The 18,284-nt window shown below is 41.6% G+C and overlaps 2 protein-coding genes across 2 annotated transcripts; both read left to right on the top strand.

The window, feature by feature from the left end:
- The first annotated feature begins 6,843 nt into the window (after positions 1–6,843).
- On the top strand, positions 6,844–7,911 carry LOC127300610 (probable NAD(P)H dehydrogenase subunit CRR3, chloroplastic). Its single transcript, XM_051330748.2, has 2 exons — positions 6,844–7,254; positions 7,615–7,911. The coding sequence occupies exons 1-2, from the start codon at positions 6,915–6,917 to the stop codon at positions 7,743–7,745; spliced, it is 471 nt and encodes a 156-aa protein (XP_051186708.1). The 5' UTR covers positions 6,844–6,914; the 3' UTR covers positions 7,746–7,911.
- Positions 7,912–8,030: 119 nt separating this feature from the next.
- Positions 8,031–14,109, top strand: LOC127300611 (small polypeptide ROTUNDIFOLIA LIKE 2-like). Its single transcript, XM_051330750.2, has one exon. It carries the CDS (start codon positions 13,744–13,746, stop codon positions 13,849–13,851), a length of 108 nt encoding a protein of 35 aa, XP_051186710.1. The 5' UTR covers positions 8,031–13,743; the 3' UTR covers positions 13,852–14,109.
- Positions 14,110–18,284: the final 4,175 nt, after the last annotated feature.

The raw sequence follows: 18,284 nt of genomic DNA, 5'->3' as shown, positions 1-18,284 counted from the left end.
TAATCATTCTTAACACTTCTGGACATTGCCCAAAGCTACTGGAAGTTAATGGAACAAAGAAATCCATTCAACATAGCAAAAGAGGCAATGCGAAATAAAAGGCAGAATCTGTCAAAACAGAACAGTCCGTAAAGACGAATTTTTCAGGGGCACTTATCTTGCTCAGATGAAAAAGCTCAAATTTAATGAAAGTTGCATACATATCTGCGGATCACACACGTAAATTGGCAGATTTTTCTGAGTTACCTACAGAGAATTCTACTCAAATTCGTGACAGCAAGAAATCTGTTTCTGCGCAGTAATCCAAATCTAGTATCAACATTACTATCAAAGACTTTACTTGGCACAACAATGCAATAAAATAAAGATAAGGAGAGGTTGCTACAGTAGTAACAACTTCCAAGACACAACAAAACAGTACCAAAATAAAAACATGGGTTATCTCCCAAGAAGTGCTTTCTTTATAGCCATTAAGATGGGCTCAGTAATTTTAATGATGCTCACGCAAGAAATAAGAGTTGAAGTAAAAGAGAGCATCAAGAAGCAAATTCAAAACGCATTTAAGCCTAACCCACTTCCTATGAAAAGGAATCTTGTAAATAAACAAGTACTGAAAGCACATAGCAACAAGCATAGAAATACAAGCGCAACTTCAATATTCTCAACATAAAGAGGGGAAACTTAATATTATTAAGATGCATATAACCATGTTTCCCTCTCTCATAATAACTTTCAGTGGCATCATGAACAAACTCAACAATATAAGTATCACATAAAGCATTCCTATTCACATGATAAAAGTATCATTACTCTCCACATAAGCATAATCAATTTTATTAGTAATAGTGGGAGTAAAACTACCATAACCATCATTGTAATCATCATAAATTGCAGGCATGGTATAATCATAATAACCTTTATCCTCCATAGTAGGTGGCACCAAAATACCACTATCATTATAATCATCATAAATAGGAGGCAAAGTATCATCAAAGAAAATTTTCTCCTCCATGCTTGGGGGACTAAAAATATCATGCTCATCAAAACCAGCTTCCCCAAGCTTAGAATTTTGCATAGCATTAGCGACAATGGTGTTCAAAGCATTCATACTAATAACATTCCCATTAGCATGCATATAAAGTTCCATGGGTTTTTTAATTCTCTCTTCAAACACATCATGTCCTAATTCAAGATAAAGTTCATAAAGATCTCTCATTTTATTGTTGTTTTCCATTAAGCCGAACTAGTGAAAACAAGAAACAAAAAGATATAATTGCAGGATCTAAAGGAAATATCTTCGAGCACTCACACACCGGCAACAGTGCTAGGAAATAGATTAGTAGTCGGAGGATGTGAATACCTTTTACCTTACCTCCCCGGCAACGGCGCCAGAAAATAGCTTGTTGCCGTGGGAGGCAATTCTCTATGGTGTAACTTTTCTTCAGATCCCCGGCAACGGCGCCAAAAAATAGCTTGATGTCTACGCACGCTTCTATTCCTGTAGACAATGTTGGGCCTCCAAGAGCAGAGGTTTGTAGAACAGCAGCAAGTTTCTCTAAAGTGAATCACCCAAGGTTTATCGAACTCAGGGAGGTAGAGGTCAGAGATATTCCTCTCAAGCAACTCTGCAATTACGATACAAGAAGTCTCTTGTGTCCCCAACACACCTAATACACTTGTCAGATGTATAGGTGCACTAGTTCGGCGAAGAGATAGTAAAACACAGGTGGTATAGATGGTGGTAATATTGCAGGAAGTAAAGATGCAAGAAAAAGAAACAAGCGATGTTTGCAGTATTTGGAAACAAGGCCTAGGGATCATACTTTCACTAGTGGACACTCTCAACATTGATCACATAACAAATAAATAACTTCTCCTCACTTGTGCTACATACACTCTCTTGTTGGATAACAAACACCATTCATTGTGTAGGGCTACAAGAGCTCCCTCAAGCCGGAGTTAACAAGCTCCACAACATTCGGAGTTCATATTTAAGTAACCTCTAGAGCATAATAGACCGTTGCAATTTAGATCGAGTACTAACATAGCATACACACCGTCACCAATAAGCTATGAAAGGGGGAATAGATCACATCAATACTATCATAGTAATAGTTAACTCCATAATCTACAAGAGATTACAATCATAACCTACGCCAAGTACTACATGATGCACACACCGTAACCTTTACATCATGAAGGAGGAATAGACTACTTTAATAACATCACTAGAGTAGCACATAGATTAATAGTGATACAAAGCTCATCATATGGATCTCAATCATGTAAAGCAGCTCATGAGATCATTGTATTGAGGTACATGAGAGAGAGATTAACCACATAGCTACCGGTAGAGCCCTTAGCCTCGAGGGAGAACTACTCCCTCCTCATCATGGGAGACAGCAGCGGCGATGAAGATGGCGATGGAGTCGATGGAGATGCCTTCCGGGGGCAATTCCCCGTCCCGGCGGCGTGCCAGAACAGAGACTTCTGTCCCCCGAATCTTGGCTTCGCGATGGCGGCGGCTCTGGAAATTTTCTCGTATCGTGGCTTATTCGTCTCGAAGATTTAGGTCAGGGAGGCTTATATAGGCGAAGAGTCGGAGTCGAAAGGGCCACGGGGCCCCCTCACAGTAGGGGGGCGTGCCCCCCCTTGGCCGCGCCGCCATGTGGGGTGGGGCCCCTGGCTCTCCTCTGGCCCCTCTTCGGTGCTCTGGAAGCTTCCTTGAAATATAAGATCGTGGGCGTTGATTTCGTCCAATTCCGAGAATATTTCCTTACTAGGATTTCTGAAACCAAAAATAGCAGAAAACAGGAACTGGCACTTCGGCATCTCGTTAATAGGTTAGTTCCGGAAAATGCATCAAAACGATATAAAGTATGAATAAAACATGTAGGTATTGTCATAAAACTAGCATGGAACATAAGAAATTATAGATACGTTGGAGACGTATCACATGCGAACAAATGAAGAGTTCTTTATACACCTCAATATAGTATGATAGAGCATGAGAAGATACAAGGTTGACCAATACAAAGAGTGAAGAATAGATTCAAGTTTGGTCAACACATGAAGCATGAGGAATGTGCCACCTGAAGTCATGTGGTATGGTAAGCCTTGTCAATTATTCTTTATGAACTAACCCATCATATATGTGCCCTTGTGTTGTCTATGTGGGTTAGGTATCTTTCCATGGGCATGCTCAAAAGTGAGATCTCATATAGCTCATGAGAGGATGACATCAAGTGGTGGTCGTCATCAAGGTTGAGTTGGGCAAGTTCAAGTTGAGCATCTCAAGAGGATCATATGCTTGAAGCTTGCCGTCCATTTGGTGACAATGGACATGTGAAGATGTTCATCAATGGAGCTATCCCATCATGGTGTATTGGGGAACATTTGTGAGTCTTCACGAAGCAACAATGAGCAAGTGAGGCATTTCGGCTTGAGTGGAGCTTGAAGAGTTATCATCAAGATCAAACGGAATGCGCAAGGCAAAGGTATGGCCTTGCTAGATTTTCCTTTTACTGGTCTCAAGGTGATTGTTGGGAGACCGGGTTATAGGATAGATAGCCGCACTATCAAGAGGGGCTTTCGGTTGGGTAACTTGATCACATCGTATTAGGGAGCTCAATCCTTTGCATATCCCTATTGCTTCTTGGTGTTTCTCTGTCTGAGGTTCTTGAGCTTGTTGCTAGCTTTTGAACAAGCCCAAGTTCATCGAAAACGGAATCCGCAAGCATCTTCTATTGCGTTTTCGTGTCTGGACGTCTTTACCGTTTCTTGATTTTGGGAGGCTCCCTTTCTAAAAATACGGCCTCTGGCCTGGCCTGCCGGGTGCTGCTGCCGGTAAGTCCGGCACCCAGCCCGGCATGCCGAGTGCTGCTGCCAGGCGGGTCAGCATCTGGCTCGACCCACCGGGTGTGGCGCCGGCCGTCCCAGCCTCCTGGCCAGCCCGGCCTGCCGGGTGCTGCTGCCGGTCTATCCGGCCCCTAGCCCGGCCTGCCGAGTGTGCTGCCGGGCGGCCCGACACCTAGTCCGGCCCCTACCGAGCTGTATGTCGGGTTGCCCATTTTCTGCCCGTTTTCTTTTCCCCCAACGACTCTATTTTCTCCTAGACTATAAATAGGCCTTCTTCCACCTTGGGTTGGGTAAGTTCTTCCACTCTCTCTCCTCCATTGTTGACTTTGAAGAATTTGCCCTATCTCTTGATTCTCCCCATGATTCTTGCTCATTCTTGAGCGATATAAGAGAGGAGATCTAGATCTATAATCCCCACCAATCCATTTCTCCTCCAAGTGAGGGGAACCCTTTGGATCTAGATCTTGAAGTCATTTGTTGATTTCCTCCTTTGTTCTTCCTTTCTAATTAATCCCATCCTAGCATTTGTTGCTTTGGTGTGATCTGAGCGTGAAGGATTTGAACACCTTTGGTGTTCTTGCTTTGCATCATTGCATAGTGTTGAGCTCTCCACCATGATTAGTTCAAGTGAGAGACCGTGAGCTTGTTACTCTTGGAGGGTGACCTCCTAGTTGGCTTGGTTGGTGTCCCGGTGACCTCTTCATGGAAGATTGTGAAGGGGCCCGGGCTTCTCCTTCGTGGAGCTTGTGAAGTGGTTGTGGAGCTTGCCATCTCCGGAGTGGAGGAAAAGTTAACCATAAGGAAAGGGGCTATTCCTTCGTGGGATAGGCTCGGAGAAGAAGGTGAGCCTTCGTGGCGTTGGGAAATCCTTCGTGGGATCCCCACCTCTCCAAACGTGACGTACCTTCTTGCAAAAGGAAGGGAACACGAGAATACATCTTCGTCTCCATGTGCCTCGGTTATTTCTATACCTGAGTTTACTTTCCCTTGTGATAGCCATCGAGTTTGAAGTATTTACTTGCTATCACTTGTTGTTCATATATATATTGTGCCTATCTTGATTAACTCTAGTTGTTGTTGTTGCACTTAGTTGAGCCTAGCATATTTTAGGTTTTGTGCTTGTAAAATAAACGTTAGTTTAATTCCGCATTCTTACAAGCCAAATCCATAAGAGTTTTTTAAATGCCTATTCACCCCCCTCTAGGTGACATCTCGTCCTTTCACCTACACTCCTTGAGAACCCCTCAACCATATCACAAACACACTCCATGAACACTCTCTAGCTTTTGTTTACATTTATTATTTACTTGCTTTTAGTTGCTTCAAACTCTTAAATACTTGCCATCTTAGCAACTTATAGTATAAGATATTTGCAAATCACGTTTTGGGTGCGAACGTGGCTGCGCCTGACAATGCAGTTGCAGGGTTGTGTTTATATCCATTTGCAAAGCTTCTTAGGGACAAACTTATATAAATAATATTTCCTGCTACAGGTATTGCAACAACTCTGTTGTTGATCGCAAGAACCCATGCATCATTTCTCCCCAGCTCCTTCCCCCTCTCGTCTCCGGTGGCCTCGCCGGCCGGAGAGAGGTAGGGGAGGAGGCCGACTCCTCCTTGTTCATAGTAGAAGTAGGTTAGTTGTAGCTTTAATTACCCATGTGGAGTATGGTGTCATGCCGAAGGGGAGCAAGTCGCAGGAGCAGTCAGACTGTTTCTAGCGGCTCGCGGCCGTGATCTTCTTGCTCATGGTGCTCCAAAGGTTGGAGCCGAAGACGACTGTAGGGGATTGCGGTCTACTGTCCAAATAAGCTTGTGGTCTATGTGGCTGCTCATATCCGATTTGATGGCGAGGCTCGTTCTCTTCTTCTTGGCTGGCATGGTGGCAGAAGGGAGGAGGTGTGGGCAGTTGTTGCAGATGGAGCTGGGCGTTCTTGGAGCATTTCTCGAGCGGAACACATGGTGGCCGTTGTAGTCGCCGTGATCTTTGGCCAATATGGAGGCCCTTCTTCAACCTCCACTGAGGAGGCAGGTTCGCAGATCTTTCGTCGGATCTCGACGCCTCTAGGGAGCCAAGTGGTTTGTCCCCGGATTCCTAGAAGTGGCCTGCAACTGGATGTCTGCGTCGGTGATTGGTGGCGAAGGCACTCGTGTCCTTTATTGCTTTGTTCTCTTTTTCGCTAGGGTGTTTTGTGCAAATGCAGAGGCCTTATCTTCAAATATCAGGTTCTTTAGAGCGAGTCTTGTTAAGGGCCTCTTTTTAATTTGTACGTTCCACATGTTCTATTAATGGAGCTCCATCGGGGTCTTCTAGACCCCTCTTATTGTTCAAAAAAAAAACTTTCTCCCCTCTAAGGCCTTGTTCGGTTTAGATGAAATCCAAGTGGATTGGAAGGCAATGAGGGGGATTTAATTCCTTGTAACTTAAAATACACACCAATACACTTCAATAAACTCTAATACTCCTAGGTAGGGGATTAACCAAACAAGCCCTAAATTTTTTTGGGCAGGTCTTTTTGGGGTTTGTTCTTGCTTCCCCTCTAACAAAAATAATATAGTTTTCATACATATCTTTTCCTTCCATCTATATGAAAAGCGGTGCTTGTGCCGGTTGCTAAAAAAAGTTGTGTATTAGGTCAAACTAATTTAGAAAAATTCAGGTTTATAAAGAAATATATCAACATCCACAACACTAATTTAGTTCTATTGCATGCATCATACACTAAATTTTGTTGCTATATAGATTTAATTTTGTAGATACTAACATATGTAATTCTATAAATTTGGTCAAACTTAGTGAAGTTTAAGTTGACTTAGGAATTAGAATAAACCCATAACCATAATTATTTTGAATTGGAAGGAGTAGTCGTTTTCACTGAAATATCAATGGAGAAATGACTATGAGCAACCCTAGCCTTTCCTGTGCAAGATTTTGCGCAATTTACTTGTTTTACTCATTTTGTTTAAACTTCTGAAATCGTGGCTGCGGGCAAGCTAGCTTTATCTGAAGTTGCTCTCCACACACAAGCCCCACACGGTCGACAGTCACACACTCCATGGCGATGGCGTGGCACCTCGCCGCCGCCTGCTCCCCGCGCCTCGCCGTCGTCGCCTCCTCCGCCTCCGGGGACCCCGTCCGCCGTATCCGGCGCCGCGTTAGGGGCTCACCTCCCAGGAAGACTCCCACGCCGGCTCCAACCCAGCCGTCCGTCGCGGAGGTGCGGCGCGCCATCGGCGCCGATAACGACCCGTCCGCCTCCGGGAAGGATAAGCAGTCCGGTTTCATGAAGATCCTCGCCTCCACACCGATAGGGCAGCCGGAGAGCGACGCCGAGCGCCGAATCCGCGAGGCCGCCGAGTGGGTCGTCGACAACACAGAGGCGCGTGCACAGCAAGGTGATTGGCCTCGCTTGTCCCCTTCGTCATCTTAAACAATACTTATATACCAGTATTCAAATGACTATTATGTGCCCGCTACGTTGTCCATTGCAACTACGAATTACCAAAAAAATTGTAAAATACAAAGTTTACTTTCTGATTCTGAATGATGAACTGCCTAAGATTTCTGCATTACTAGGAACCATGCCTCACTAGTTATTATTTACTGAATACTACATCGTGAATAAGATTTAGGCCATTCCTCACAAGCAATCTTACCTTACTGCGTCGTTTTGAACTTCTGATTTCTCATGGTATGGGCTGTATGAAGTTTGGGCTGAAATTGTTTTCTCTACTTTCTTCCCCTCTTCTTGTCAGGGCAAAAGTCTGTCTTGGTGCTTTGTATGAAGATCTTTCCTCTGTGGCTCTTCCTCATGCTTATTGCCCTTGGAGTTATAAAGTTACCGTTTGATATTCCTGGTCTGGATATGGAGAATCTACTAATGTAAAATGTAAAGTGTTAGGTTGTTTCTTAACTTTGTTCTTCCAGCCATATGAGGTGTGGATACTTGAAAAAACTGTGATAGATATGTTTCACACTATTGAAGTTACTTCTTATGTAAGATATGAATAAGTTACCCTTCAAAAAAAAAGGAAATGTGAATAAGTTGTATACTTGCTTCTCTGATTTGCCCTCTTAAACTTGGAGTAACATGTGCGTACATATTTTGTTCCATCACTTGAGATAAGTAAAATTGATTTTTTTTACTATGTGGGGTATTTAGGAGATGAGAAGACTAACTGGTTAACTTTGTCTATGGTACACCCTATTTACTAGAACTAGGAAGCAGATTCATAAGGCACAAATGTGATCTCTGCACTATTTGGTTGACAGATGTGTGACATTCTAAATTTTGTGGACACAATTTGTACACATTCCAGATTTTTTGTGAACGCCATACAAAGTTGGTTGATTACTTTTGGATATCATTTTTCGTGATTTTTATAGCTGTTTCAGTCGAGGATGAACTATTGGGTTCACCCTAGTACCCTAGAATATTAAGTGGTCCATGGGATATGAATTCATGACATGGACTGATTTGAATACACAAGTAGATCAGCTTAGTGCTCATGGTGATACAGAATACTATTTAGATGCTTAGTTTACTGAGTGCTGCAGGTCATACGGTGAAGGATATGATCTTGCCAAGTAGCTCTCAGTGGCAGCAGCGAATACCTATCTCCTAGAGTAGCTCTCAAGTTAGACTTTCCAATTCCACTGCTAATGATTTCTGCATAGTACAAGTACCTTAGTATTGAGTGATGGTAAATCGCCAATTGTCGACCTTATGTTCCTACAACCTATATGACACATTCATAGATGAACTTTTGGCATCATTGGAGCTCTGATAGATTGCTAACAAACCACTAGGAAAAACCATAACACTTGCAATGTTCTTGTATCTCCTCTCTGAACTGCAGCATTGTAGCAATTGTGTAACTTTAAATTGTGACTGTAGTTGTATTTCTTACTGAAAAGACCGGAATACCTGCTAGATTAAATATTTTATATCTCATTGAGCTGTTAAATGGATGCCACAAGGAGCTGCAAAGAAACAAAAATGAAGTGATATTTGCAGTTTCCTTTTTAACTGCACAGGTCAGGATCGAATAAACCTTCATTTATTCCATAAATAATGCACTATCAGGTCACTGCAGAAACACATCATGGTCTACAGAGAATTTGACCAGCTTCAGGATTACTTTTTCATTGCGAGAAGAAAAAGGAAAAACTGGGCATCTCCTGTCGTTGAAGGTATGTTCAAGTACAAGTGGAACAATCCAATACAAAGTATACATTAAATAGGCAGAAAGAAGGTAAATCAGAGTGTTTCCTCATTGGCAAGATGGAGAAGAGGTTGATTTCATAATCTGCAAGTGCCTACTGCAGCTAGATGTCCTAGTTAGTTCTTTACCTTAACATCCGCAGGTTTTAGATTGCCTAGAAAACATTAAATTTTGGCTCAAATGATGTGAGGCAAATGCACTGACGGCTGAGCACTTAGAGTCAGTCAAGCTACCAGTTGAGCCTGACCATGTCATATAGGTCTACTGAACCTTCCCTTTCTTATCTTTTTGCTGCTCTCTGCTCTCATGTCTACAAGGCTAACTACAACTTATATTGCTTCATATGGTATACAGAAGAGCATTCTATAAAGATTTGATGATTGGACTCTCCGCTGATTTGGTTAGCATGTGAAGATATGGAGAAATTTTATTGAGACACAATGATGAGTCCACTCGTCACATGCAAGCAAGTTGAATAAGTTGAGTGCAATTTAGGAGACAACCTTGCATTATTCTTATATCTTCTCTCTGCTGGAGTGTGATCATTTTGAGTGATGTGATTTTGCAATGGATCATGAAACTTTTAACATGGCTGAAGCAGTCGTTAGTTGTGTGACACACCAGACCACGTGAGCATTCACGATCTCACAAAGGCAGCTTTTTGTGTAGTCAATTTGGGTTGGTCTAGAGGTAGACTTGTTTAAGCTCTTGCTTTTCATAAAAAACATATAATAACATGCAAGTTGCACTGTACACAATTATTTGATAATTCCAATAGAGGTGCTTCACAAGAGTTCGTTTATACCAGACAAGGATGTTCTCGGAGAGTTAAATATAAGTGTGTGTAGTTGGGTCCTTTTGAGATCTCTTTAGGGACTTTTATAAGTTGGTAGGATCTTATACATCTTTAGTTAGTTTTGAGAAGCTTAATGATTTTGCTACTTTTGTTGGTTATGTTGAAGAAGAGGAGGAAGGAGATTTCAGCATTTTACTCAATTGTTTCATTTTCTTGTATCCATAAATTTTTCATGTTTCATCTACTCTTTGAAAATATAAGGATGTGATCTTCTTTCCGTAGAACTTTCAGAGGAAATATATTGTTCCTGGCTTATTTATCCTCTGCGGAATTCAGTTAAGTATGCACATTTGAGAATATGCCTTTATCCAGATTTTTTTTACTGTAACGTGTATTCCTCATTTATGTGTGCATTGGTCTTGTGCCACCTTGATCAGTTAGTTTTATTGTTATGTTCAACTTTCCTACTAATCCTTGTAGCACAACTTTGGATGCTGAGCTTTGACACTACAAAATTTCAACAACGAAGTATCAATTGTCTTATTAGTTCTCTTTTTTTTCCGACTCTCATGCATGCAATCGATGCAAGTATTTATTGCTGTAGTCCTGTAGCCTCTGAAGATTGACAAGTTGGTCTACCGAGACAATAATACTTGTCAATTGGGTCATAATCGTGAGGTATATGAAGAGGGGTTTAATGAACTCAGTGAACTTCTTGAGGTTGTAGTAATTGAACTTCTCGTCCTTGCACTATTTTGTATTGCAACAACTGGTATTTTCCAAAAAAAAAAAATGCAAATGGTCGACTATTACTTCTTGAAACCATCATCTATAACTTTCCTCTTTTTAGTAAATAAAAATAAAATAACAAAAATGTAAACCTTTCTTTGATGGGTTTTATTGTCCCAATTTGCTAATTTAAAATACAACAACAATAACATCAAAGCCTTTTGCCCAAGCAAGTTGAGGTAGGCTAGATATCAAACCCAACGGAGAACAAGTAAACTAAGATTCCAGCACATGGATCGCTGATTTCCATGCTGTCCTATCAAGAGCTAAATCTTTTTACCGCCTCCGCCCATGTCAACTTTGCTCGTCCTCTGCCCCTCCTTGTATTTTCCATACTCTTCAGAATTTGCTAACTGGTGCTTCTGGAGACCTCCGTTGGATATGACCAAATCACCTTAGTTGGTGTTGGACTAACTTCTCGTCAACCGGTGTCAATCCTAGTCTATCACGTATTGCCTTGTTCCTAATCCGAGCCTTCCTTGTATGGCCACACATCCACCGTAGCATGCACATCTCTGCAACACTCATTTGTTGGATGTGTTGTCTTTTAGTGGGCCAACTCTGCTCCATCTAGCATCTCCGGTCTGATGGCCGTCCAATAGAACTTATATTTTAGCTTTTGTGGGACCTTCTTGTCACATAGGATGCCAGATGTTTGTTGCCACTTCATCCAATTTGCTAATTTAACATGAATATGGCAATGAGAAAATGATATCAGCATTTTCAATCATTTTTTGCCCAGAATTCTCTGTTTATTTTCCTCTTCAATATCTTTACTAAAAGTGATGATCTTTAAATAATATTTCTTGTTGCTCACATACATGTTCATGTTGTTTTGCTATCCACATCCCTTCTTAGGACTGTAAGTCTGTAAGTTCATCATCCTTATTGATAAAACGACAAAGTAGCCACTGTTTCAGTTGCCATCTTGATGCATTATTTATTAGTGCTAATATTGGCATTAGCTGACTGTCACCTGGCCTGCGCTCATTGTGTAATTTGTATTTGCAGATTTTCTTCTGATGTATGCTCATGGTTACAAACATAACCATTGGTGTGTTTGTTGAGTCCATGAATGCTGAGTTATGGTAGGATTTCTTTGTGGGCTTTGTTGAATTGTTTAAGGCCCTTCTTCAGTTAATTAAAGATTATTCTGCAGATTGTAAGCCTGAAAAAATATTAATTATATAGAAGGTATGCAGCAAATAATGGAGGCACCTAATCTGTTCATTCTCTGTAAGCACTTTAAATCATTCGTTATACTGGAAAACTGCAGACAACAAAAGGTGCCCCTTTTCATTGATTAAAAGGAAGGCCAAGATCATAATGAGATCATCAGGTAGGAAGTTTCTTCGTGGTAGCCTCATCTTCAGTCCTATGTTTAGATCTAATGTTACGGCCTCAGTAACACAGCAGGTTCAATGCATATGGAGATTTTCTTCTGATTTGATTCCCTAGTTCGTGATTAGTGTACAGTCTTGTAATAACTATTGTTTCCTCTTGCAACCTTTTTGTACTTAACGATATGTCTTGTAGTGATTTCACAGATGATGCCTGCATGCTACGGGTGTTAAGGATAGACGTATGTGGGATAGGTGTGGTATCTAGGTTTGTCCATGAAGTCTAGCTCTCTCTTGCACATATAGCTCTCTTGCTAATGGAATAAGATACACACTAGCCATATCCTGTCACTCTCTCCTCAACATTTGGGACAAGTAAATGATAATTGAAATGATTTAACAAGAGAATTACCTTGGTTTATGCAGCTCACTTTCAATTTCACATCACTATAAACATGTTGTCTGAATATCTATTGATGAACTGAAATTGTAGGCAGTACAGTTTGGAATTTATCTTAGGTTAGATGCTGTCTGCGAAACAAGAGACAAAGACAAATTATTTTCTTCCTTGCATATGGGACTCTGTCATCTGAGTAGAAGGTAATATGGGAACTTGGTCAGTTCAAATTACTATGCGGATTCTGCAAACGGGGAAATTGAATAATGATGACAAAAGGTACTTTCTAATTTCCATGCTACACAAGAAATATGCTAATCTGTTAATTCGGATTTATTCAGCTCCCAAGTTGCCTCAAGAGAACAAGCTGTCGTTTGAGTAAAAATTACCTGACGTACATGGGAGAACTCATTTGCTTGACTTTCCAATCAAGCAATTTTCAGAGTACAAGATTATATGCTGTGTTCCTTGTGTACCTGGAGAGGTTGCTCTATACTGCTATCCTAAACTGCCGACTTAATCACTGTCACCAAGGTATGTGTCAAACATTGCTGTGATGTGTAGTGAAAGTTCCATCCCATTGCATGGAAGGTGAAATCAGACAAGTCTCCTAGAAGTCCAAGCTTTACCCTGAGGTTAAGCCTGTTGTAGAGAATTTCATAATTGCAGTATTACATGGCCTTAACATCTGTCACGAATAATTTCACCTAGTTAGAGCTACATGGCAGTGCACGGAAAGTGGAATCAGACAAGTCTCATCGAAGTCCGGAGCTTTACCCTTACCTTCACCGTTTGTGTACAACATTTCCTAATTGCAGAATTACCCGGTCTTAACACCTGTTAGCGGTAAAGCTTAATCAGTTCTATCCTATGCATCAAGGTGACCTTCCAGGAAGTTTCCTTAGTAAGCGTGGCTAGGATATCTTTTGGAGCCCCTTTCTTGGAGTCACTAAACAACCTTTATCTTCCTTTGTTGCATGGATGGATGGGAGACCACTGTATCTTGTCTGGTTTTACCGCTGTAATTCTCTGGGACAGTCATGGCCATGCATAGTTTAAGCCTTTTGCTAGCTCCTAAGCTGCAAGCAGATAGAATAACGAGTAGGATAAGTTTAGGGTCAGAAGTGTGCCTCCCAGTGCGTAAACAAAGTGCCTGCATGTGGGGGGTATGATGTTCCTTTGATACTATGGCATATCATGCCTTGTGTGCCTCTATATAAAGGCCCCTCGCTTAACACCCCTCTCGTACCACACAAGCCATCAGTCTACAAGCTGTCTTATAGTCTAGCAGCATTCTTCCCCTCCTCCGCCTTGCACCGAGCTTTGTGAACCAGACCATGAAGATTGGAGGCCAAGGGAGGCTCAACAGAGCTTTCAGGGAGAAGAGGGCTAGGTTCTACATCTTCCGCCGCTGCGTCGTCATGTTGCTTCGATGGAGCGACTGATCCGTTTCTTGTTTTTCCTTCCATTCTGGAATTTTCTCTTTGGCGCTGCCATTTCTGGAGGGTTAGAGAGAGTTTAGGTGTAGTTGCTATGTATAGGCTGTCCATGTACTTCTCCTAGTCTTCTTCATTTTTGAGGGTCATTTTTTCTCCCAACACTTGCCTGCTGTTGCGGTCACGGGTGGGAGATCCAACTCTGTAGTCCGAGATTGTCACCCTCTTATAAGACTGGAGAAAGATTATTGCTTAACTGTGCTTCAACTTGATATTATACTCACAATGATAACTGTGAATTGACAAGTTTCTGAAAATCACAGATTGAAACAGTGGTACCTTTGTGATGAAGTTAGTTATACTTTCTTAACGGTTTGAAGCGATCCGTATCTGATGCTTTACACTTTTGATGGAAAGTTGGAATCTCTCTGTGTGGTTACGCTTTTTCCCTCCAGGTCCTTTGAGAGGTGACTAACTTATTTTCTTTGATATGTGGCCATGTATGCTCCTGGTGGATCCGTTAGTGCCCCATTTGGAGTGCGGGATTTGCTTTTCGTAATTCTTGCAGAAATTGAGCGGTTCCCTGCGACAGTATACATGCCCTGAAAGTTGGTGCATACCACGAATGGTAGTATAGCCATGGAGGAGAGAACTAATATATCGTGCAGAATACACAGCTTCATGTTGCAGTCCTGGAGAACTAATATATCGTGGTAGAACTTGGTGCATACCTGGTACTATTGTCATGGAGGAGAGACCTAGTATACTGCGCATGCACTGCTTCATGTTGCAGTCCTCCTGAGAAAGGAAGTTGTGGCTGGTAGTGGTAGACCACTCTAGCAAAGGTGAGGAATCCACGAAGCACGCTGCAGTCACCCCGAGTGGAAAAGCTTAATCAGAGCTTGCCTGAGTACCTGAAATCATGGCTGGAGTACTGGACCATGACATGCTGTTGATGGATGAAATGAAACCTTGACTGGACCATGACATCTCAGTGTATGTGCTACTCCCTCTGCTCCAGATTAATTGGCTCAACTTTGTCTAGATACGACATGTATTTAGATGTGTTTTAATGTGTAGATTCATATCTAGACAAAGCTATATCAATTAATTTGGAACAGAGGAAGCACCTCTAAGGTATGAATTGGTCAGTGCTTCAAGCACAGTACTAGTCACTTGAGTTCTTTTAACAAGTGTTTTTGAGAGGTTCTTTTAACAATTATATCATCATCATATGTTCACTTACTACCTAAAGTTGATCATATTGATGCCTAATTAGGCTGAATTTTCACTTTAGACTTGGAAAGCAAGAGGCTGTCTGTCTAAATAAATGGGCTCCCTGTCCTGGTCACAGCTCACAGGATGTCCTGCATGTGCCAGCCTCGGTACGTGCGTGGGGGCGCGCATGTGTGCGTGCGTGCACGCTCGCGCACGGTACATGCAGCGCGTCCGTGCGCTTGTCTGTTTGCCCACCTGTTCGCTTCTGCTTGGCCAGTCCTGCATTGCATCCCGTGTTGTCTTTTCTTCTATTCCTAGTCCTTGAGAGCTGCAGCCGGGAGCTCTGCCCACGAGACATGGCCCCCGTGTTTGGGGCGAGCATTGTCTCTCTCTGCATCTTTGACCGCAGCTGGTTGATTAGTGATTTTGTCCTTTGTGTGGACGATGATAAGCTAAGCATGGTCTGATGGCTACACAGGTTTTAAATTTAGCTGATATAAGCATTGTCTGATGGCTACTTAGGTTTTAAACTTAGCCATGCTGGCGTGTACGTGCACTCCTGGTACATAAGGACAATCGAGGCCTGCTGACAGGCTATGGTAGGCTCCATGATTTCTGCTTAAGCCATTACGATCAGTGAATATTCCTTTACGTCTTATGAAAGTTGTTTGCTTAGGCACTTCACCGATGATTGCTCTTGCAGATATTCTTGACTACTAGGTCCCTTTGGATCCGAGGAGGTGGCATCTTGAGTGCAACATGAACTGAACACGCACGAATGGGTAATAAATATTCTTTAGTTGCATCATATGAAATAAAAACATTCTACAAGGATCGAGAGCCTCTTTTCGGAATGTAGGATCGTACGGCAGTTCACACGCATAGCTCTTTGTATGCTTCACAATATTTTGCAGGAATTTGAAGAGGGAGAAAGATCCACGCAAGACTTAAGGGAAAACAAAATCTACGATCTTACTAGAAATCCTATGGAATCAAGTCAAGTTGTAGGAATGCAATCCATAGGAATTTTGGTGCCCCCACACACCCCCATGGGAGAAAATCATATGGGATGGAGTCCTCCGACGGTTGTATGAAAATCCTTCATTCCGAAGAAGCCATGAGTGCATATCATAGTTGTCATTGACACAAAGGAAATTCCCAAGAGGTTTAACCTCTTGCTAGGATTCTTGTGAATTAAGGTGTAGGAAAACAATTCATATGGCTTCTTTCATTCAAAGAATTTCACGAGATGTTTGAAGGATTTGAGCCCTTAATTAGTAATTATAATTATTACTCTTATAGGTCGATTGATTTGCATGATCCAAATCGCATGGAACTTTTCTTGAGAGTTCCTTGGCTCTATTTTGGAGGAAAATTTTCCATCTAATTGTTAGAGATGTAATTTTTATTAGGATTACTAGTTATCTCTTCTCATGTACTTATATATTTGGCCTAAAACCCATGGAATAGATGAAGTTGCTACTCATCTAAACATGGTGTGAAGTCCCAATTTTAGGGTTTGGGATTGATCTCCCCTTGTTCGGTTTTGTTTACCCTTGATTGGGTGTTGTCATTGGCTGAACGCTACCTGCGCGTCATCTCCCACCATGCCAGTTATATTGTGATCCAAATTCATAAGCGGGCTAACTTCTGACGAGCGAAGTGAGGCCCGTCGCCGGAGGCTTGGGCTGAAACGGCCTCCACCATCCTGTATACTCCTCAACAGAATGGTGTGGCAGAGAGGATGAACAGGACCATCATCTCCAAAGCTCGTTGGATGTTGTCCAATGCTGGTATGCATAGATATTTTTTTGGGTTGAACCCTCCACTGCTTGTTACTTGATGAACATGTCATCTTGCATTTTGTTTGATAAAAAACTCCCTTTAAGGTATTGTCTGGTTCACCTACTGATAATGCACAGTTGAGAGTTTTCGATTGCACTACTTATGCACATGTTGATAATGAAAAGCTAGAGCCTAGTGCTGTTAAGTGTGTGTTTCTTGGTTATGGTTCGTGAGTTAAGACATATAAGTTATGGAATCCTGAAACTAAGAAGGTTTTGCACATCAGAATGTTGTTTTTAATGAGGTTGTCATGTTTCATAAGAGTTCATCTACAGATGTTTCTGATACTATTGATGTTTCTGATGATGAGCAAAGGAAGATTAGCGTGCGAGTGGAGCACATGGAGGAGAAAGAAAATGATGGTGCTGAAATTGATAACACTGTTGTTCATCACTCATCACCTGTTTTGCAGAAAACAAATAATTTCTTTGCTGCTGATAGACCGAGGCATAACAAAGGTTCACGTCCTTGTTTAATTGAAGAGTGTAATCTTGTTCATTATGCTTTGAGTTGTGCTAAATAGGTGGAGCATGACTTTGAACCTGCTACATATACTGAGGATGTTGCATCCGTTGACCGCGAGAAGTAGATTTCTGCTATGCAAGTGGAGATGCAATCGCTTGAGAAGAATGGCACATGGGATGTTGTGCGCTTACCTAATCAAACGAAGGATGTCCGCTGCAAGTGGATATTAAAAAGAAAGGAAGGTTTTTCTCCTAATGAGCCTCCAAGATTTAAGGCAAGGTTAGTACCAATAAGTTTCAACCAAGTTCCAGGTATTGATTATAATGACGTATTCTCTCCGGTTGTGAAGCATAGTTTCATTCGTGGATTCTTTGGTATTGTGGCTATGTATGATGTTGAGCTTGAGCAGTTAGATGTGAAGATTGCTTTTCTGCATGGAGAACTTGAGTAGGAGATATACATGGACCAATCTGAAGATTTTGTTCTGCCTGGTAAGGAGGATCTTGTTTGTAAGTTAAAGAGATCCCTTTATCGTCTGAAACAGTCTGCAAGGCAACGGTACAAAAGGTTTGATTCATTTATGCTTACACATGATTTTAAGAGATCTTAGTATGACAGCTGCTTTTACATCAAGTTTGTTAATGGATCACCTATATACTTATCGTTATATGTTTATGATATGTTGATTGTTGTCAAGAGAAAGAAAGAGATCACTACTTTGAAAGCACAATTAAGTAGTGAGTTTGAGATGAAGGATCTTGGTGCTGTTTAGAAAATACTAGGTATGAAAATTACAAGGGACAGAAAATCTAGTGTGTTATTTTTTAGTCAGCAAAATTACATTACAAAAGTTCTTCATCGTTTCAATATGCATGATATAAAGTCTGTTAGTACACCTACTGCTCCCCACTTCA

The sequence above is a fragment of the Lolium perenne genome, chromosome 5, assembly GCF_019359855.2.
Source record: "Lolium perenne isolate Kyuss_39 chromosome 5, Kyuss_2.0, whole genome shotgun sequence".
In the NCBI taxonomy this organism is placed as follows: Eukaryota; Viridiplantae; Streptophyta; class Magnoliopsida; order Poales; family Poaceae; genus Lolium; species Lolium perenne.
This window is presented reverse-complemented; position numbering and strand designations above follow the sequence as displayed.